The 5,606-nt window shown below is 35.5% G+C and overlaps 1 protein-coding gene across 1 annotated transcript; it reads right to left on the reverse strand.

Moving 5' to 3' along the window:
- Nucleotides 1–2,414: 2,414 nt before the first annotated feature.
- On the reverse strand, nt 2,415–5,212 carry LOC127123332 (myosin-8). Its single transcript, XM_051053562.1, has 10 exons — nt 5,202–5,212; nt 3,993–4,050; nt 3,817–3,918; nt 3,701–3,738; nt 3,406–3,532; nt 3,145–3,315; nt 2,919–3,050; nt 2,717–2,826; nt 2,486–2,546; nt 2,415–2,435 (listed from the first exon to the last, which is right to left on the reverse strand). Exons 1-10 carry the CDS (start codon nt 5,210–5,212, stop codon nt 2,415–2,417), a joined length of 831 nt encoding a protein of 276 aa, XP_050909519.1.
- Between the last annotated feature and the right edge of the window lie 394 nt (nt 5,213–5,606).

The raw sequence follows: 5,606 nt of genomic DNA on the forward strand, positions 1-5,606 counted from the left end.
ATGGAACGCGGAAAAATGTTGTTCGAAACAGAGTCGCCACCGAACTTTATTCATCCTAATGAAGGAATAGGAAAATATCGAGAAAACCTTTAGAAATAAGAATAATGGTCTTCGCAACCATATTCAGGTTCGGGAGTCGATTACGCAAGGGGAAGGTATTAGCACCCCTTACGTCCGTTGTACTCAACGGGAACCTTTTAGTCTGATTTTGCTATTTGACTGTTAATTGAATGTTATCTGCTTGCTTTGAGTGATTAGAATTGATGATAGATATGGATGAAGACCTCATGAGAGTGAGTTCAAAATTCAAAAATTCTTGAACATAACACCTTGTTTTTGTTAAAGATTCATGATCAGTGAGTTGATTATAGTGTGAATCAAGTGTTGGTTTGTTGAATTCGTGCAAGAATCAAGCAGTTGAAGCTCATGAAGTTGAAAATGGAAATTCAAGATTAAGCTAGATCTACACGTGTTCAAGCTTTCTTTTCTTCATCAAACATCATTACAAGTATTCTGGACTGGATTTGGATCAATACAAGTTGTGGATCGTGCATTTCCAAGGTTCTGCTCTTCAAGAGGTTAATTTTCGAACCTCTTAATTTTGAAATTCATGTACATATTCTGGTAGATCTTGTTTTCCCGATGATTCTGAGCAAAAAATCGTGTGAAATGATGCACTATAACATGAGATATGTGTGATTGAAGTTTGACATGTTGAAATGATTTTGCTCGATTCTCTCTTGTTATGTTGAATTAAGTTTAGATGTTTGTTGATATGTGCTCTCCGTTGCAAGAGCTTCATGATGATATACTCGTTTTTGATTTCTGGAAAAATTCTGGAAAAACGTATGAAGCTCATGCTACTGTTCATCTTCTTCTTCGTGAAGAAGATGAAGATCTTCACGTTTGCGTCGACCGTAGCGATGGCTTGCGTCGACTCCTGGTTCTGTTAGGGTTTGTGAAATGATGTCGTTTTGGCATGGCGCGCGCTCCATTTGAAATTCAACCTAGTTCGATCCTTGGCGCATGACATTTTCAAATGTTCATCCCTTTTATGCATTTCCCTCATATTTTCCATGTACATGTTCATATGTGATTTTTATTTTTTTTCCAACTTCTAAAATTCATATCAAATTGAAAATTGATCCAAAAAATACCTGGTTTTTTGCAAAATGTTCCTTGAGATGTCTAGTTTTTTATGATCATGATTTCAAAAGCTGTGCATGCACTACGCCAAATAAGGGAAAAGAGGGCGCTTTTTTTGGCCTATAACAGCGCTTTAAAGCGCCCTCTAATCTGACGCTGGCATAGGTAAAGACAGCGCTTTTTTTCCTGGTGAAAGCGCTCTCTAAAGTGGCTCTTTAAGCCCTTTAAGGGCCACTTTAGAGGGCGCTTTTTAAAGAAAGTGCCCTCTAAAGTGGAAACTTTTAAGGGTTTAGATGGCCTTTTACTGGAAAGCGCCCTCTAAAGTGGAAACTTTTAAGGGTTTAGAGGGCGCTTTTACTGGAAAGCGCCTTCTAAAGTGGAAACTTAAAGGGTTTAGATGGCGCTTATTTTGGAAAGCGCCCTCTAAAGTGGGTGGTTATTTAAATTTTTTTTTTTAAAAAAGCGCTATATTTTTTTATTTATTTTAGACAACCTGTATATTGAAGCAGTACACCTAAAACTGTATAATTTGAAGCCCCTTTTCACACATTGCATTCAACAAGCCTTATATACAACAATCCATACATATACAACAATCCACTGATATATAATCGTTTAACTTCTAAAGATTCTAAATATACAACCAATTCATAACTTAAAAAGAAATAAAACTAAGTAGCAAAAGCATCTCTGAGATGTATGTTTTTTTTGCTAGCCGCAGTCTTCTTAGGGTCCGCTTCCTGAATCGAAGTTCATTTCTAGTAGCCATTCCTCGCATGCCGGTTTGAATACAAACAGCTTTGGAATAGGTAGTTTTATAAGCACTTCTCGAAAGATACATGCGGATTTGTTTCTGGATTATCAAAGATGCGGCCTCCCTTCTCATGCATTCATACCGACGTCTTGCAAGTTGTCCTATGTTAAGTTCATAGGATACGTAAAACTAAATGACTTAGAAAATGGATAACAAGATTATTCATACATAGTATCAAAAAGGATTCAAATAATTGATACCTTTAATAGCCCTTTGTAGTTCTATGGCAGAAAATCGCAATAACTTGTACTGTTTCTCACAAATATATGTGCGAGCTTTTTTCTGAATAACGATTGCGGATCTTCCTAGGACCTCGGCACAACATGCATCTAGTTCTGCCATTTGACCTGCTCTCAGGAAAACTTTTGTCTTTCCTATCTGCAAAGAAACCCAAACAACATTTTATTCCAATCCATATTATCATACATAGCATGTTCGAAATTTTTTAGCATCATCATCTATGATTCAATGTAACCTGCGAGCAAATAAAAATGCTATAACTGAGATTAAGATAAGAACTACTACCTGATAATCTTTAAGGTTTGCTTTATCTAGAAGTCTCTTGCAAGCCGTCATCTCATCAGGACTGCAGATATATATTTATTATTAGTTATTTCAGATATAGTTGTGTTATTTGAACATCTAAAACCGGAAAAATTTCGTGACAACAATCTAGGTGGTTAATTATGTTCAGTACAATCACATTCATCTGTATGATCAGAAAAAGAAAACACGGAAAAAAGGAGAAGTAAATACCATGATTTTAGAACCTTAGGTTCCATTATACTAAACCGTTGAACAAATTCATCAAAGTTCTTTCGAGTTGGATATCCAGCGCAACTTATCCTAATTGCCTCCATTACACCCTGTAAAAGGCATCCACAGAGTTTGAAGTTACTTGAAACAAAAATATTCATGTCATAATAAAGAACAAGGCTAATATGGGGGTTGAACTCACCCCACATCGAAGCTGCTGTAACACATCGTTGTTCTCAAATATCCCCGGCTTAAGAAGATTATTTGGCTTTACACAACGAATGTAGTGTGGCTCAGTCGCACTCAATGTTTCAAGCAAAGATTGCAGTTGTTGCTTCATTCCATAAGCAATAAGAATAACAATGATCAATAGTTATATACAAAAGACTTATAATTTTCAAGCATATGCATGTTTAAAGAAAACCGACCTTAAACTGAGTGGCTATAGAAGAAAACTTTGTTGATTTAGTACTTTCCTCGTGTAAAGGTGGGAAAAGTCCTGAAACAAAGGAGCACTTGGAAGCACAGAGCAGCGCAGCGTGTTCTGGAACAACATAGTCTTTGTTTTTATCAAGGAAAAGATCAGTTTGATACATGACCTGAAATCAAAGTTCGACATATATACTAAGCTTTTAACTTTTTATTTCATGGTTGATATAACTTCGTAGACCAAAATGTATTTTACTCACATCACCAGCATAGTGATTGATGGTGAAGTCAGTTCGTGACAACTTCGGTTTGCTGAATCGCTTATTGTCCTTAAGTGTTTGATATAGCTTTTCAGCAAATGTTTCGTGCGTTGATCTTGGAAACATACTACAAAGAATAAGCAGGACAATATATAAAAGAATGACTATAAAACATAGTTATTGCTCAAAGTATATATATTTGCATGCGCTAACGCCACTTTACATTATGTAAAATGACATAAACAAACCATTAACTATAATACAAATATTTGAACTATTGTCATTTAATACATACCAGGCCTCGTCCAGAAGAGCAATAACGTCGCCAGGTTTCTGAAGTTATAAACAAGAATGAGATGACAAACTGATAGAACTTTTCTAAAATGACAAAAATGCAAGGGTGAGTTGCACCTTCTCAATAAGATCGAGAACATCTTGATTATCAACGAACTCTATATAACTCCAATCAATTTCTTCCTTTGTATATTCCTCTTGCTCCATTTTGAAGACATGCTGCATAATGAAATAATGAAGTGTTATTTGAGTCTATAGAAATTGTTTACCAGGAGATAGTAGAAAAATTAAACCTGGTTGAAATGCTGCTGTAACTTCTCATTTGTCAAATTGATACAAAATTGCTCGAAGCTGAACAGGGCCGATGTAAAGTTAGTTACTGTTAGAACAATAACTGTGGTTCAAAAGTAAATAGATACGAAAAATGTAAATAGAGAATATATATGTAGAATTGTATAATGGTCTAACTGAAAATTCATCATATAGTTTTTACAAAAGATAAACATTGACTAGAAAATATATATGTAGAATTGTATAATGGTCTAACTGAAAGCTAACAGAAGAATAGTCGACTCTAATTTACTCTATCAAATAACATTCATACCTAAACTTCTTAAGTTACTAGCTACGCTATGTATGCTAGAATAAATACACTCATAAGCTACATAGTGTACCTTTGATTGGTAGAAGGTGTTTTAGATATTGCTGCCTCCTTTTCTACATCGAGAAACAAATGGAACAGTTGGTGAAATTTAACCCATAATGCCTAGTCTCCATTGCTAGCATTGCAACACAATAATTATTGTTGAGAATACTCAATAAATGTATGAACCAAGAAAAATGAAACCAAAAATGAACAATAGCGAACGTCAGAAGAGAAACCAAGTAATATGAAGATTAGAAAAATACATATGGTGTCAAAATCGAACAGCTAACAACGAATTAATAGAAGGAGGAAACGTCGTAGATCTAACAGAGGTGGAAGGAGAACGCCTTAGAAGTAGCGAAAATCGTAGCAGTGAGAACCCTAACGTGAAAAAGAACGAAAATAACAGAGAGTGAAATAACAAAACGCGCAGTATGTTATAATTTTAATGTTTACTAAAGGGGACCTTAGAGGGCGCTTGTGGAAAAAAAGCGCCCTCTAAAGGGGGCCTAAGAGGGCGCTTATGAAAGCGCTCTCTAAGGCTTTCCAAAAGCGCTTTATAAACTGGAAATGCACATGGACTTATAGAGCGCTTTTTTAAAAGCGCCCTCTAAGGGTAACCTTAGAGGGCGCTTTCTAAAAAGCGCCCTGTATTGTTGTCCCTCTATCTCCTCCTTATTTTTTCGCTTCACCTTAGAGGGCGCTGTCTATTCCAGTTGTTCGCTCCTTATTTTTTCGCTTCACTTTAGAGTGCGCTTTTGTAATAAAGCGCCCTCTAAGGTGCGCTGTCTATTCTAGTTTTTGGCGTAGTGATGGCTGGATTTTTGCTTGTGCTATAATCTTTGATTATGTGTACATTTGTGACATTGCCTTACTCTTCCTATCATGAAATGCTTGTTTTTAATCCAATGGACTTGAAATTTTACATGATGATTCTAGAAACATTGATGGATGTTTTAGGCTTGGTTTGGTATTTTTCTCATTTACCATTTCTGTTTTATGCTTGTGTTAACATGGTGTGACAATTTGTGTCACACATTTGGTTGTTCTTACTTGTACCATTTAATTTCCATGCCAAATGATCTTGGATGCTTCTGATTTTTTGTATGTTGATCATGTTGAATGTGTTGAATGTTCATGAATTTTTCCAGAATTATTTGAATCATTTCTGTTTTGATTTGAAATTTTCATTCATGATGTCCATATATGAGCCTTGAAATTGCCTTTGACTTCTTTTGATCATGAAATGCTTTTGATGATT

This window comes from Lathyrus oleraceus, chromosome 2, assembly GCF_024323335.1.
Source record: "Lathyrus oleraceus cultivar Zhongwan6 chromosome 2, CAAS_Psat_ZW6_1.0, whole genome shotgun sequence".
Lineage (NCBI taxonomy): Eukaryota > Viridiplantae > Streptophyta > Magnoliopsida > Fabales > Fabaceae > Lathyrus > Lathyrus oleraceus.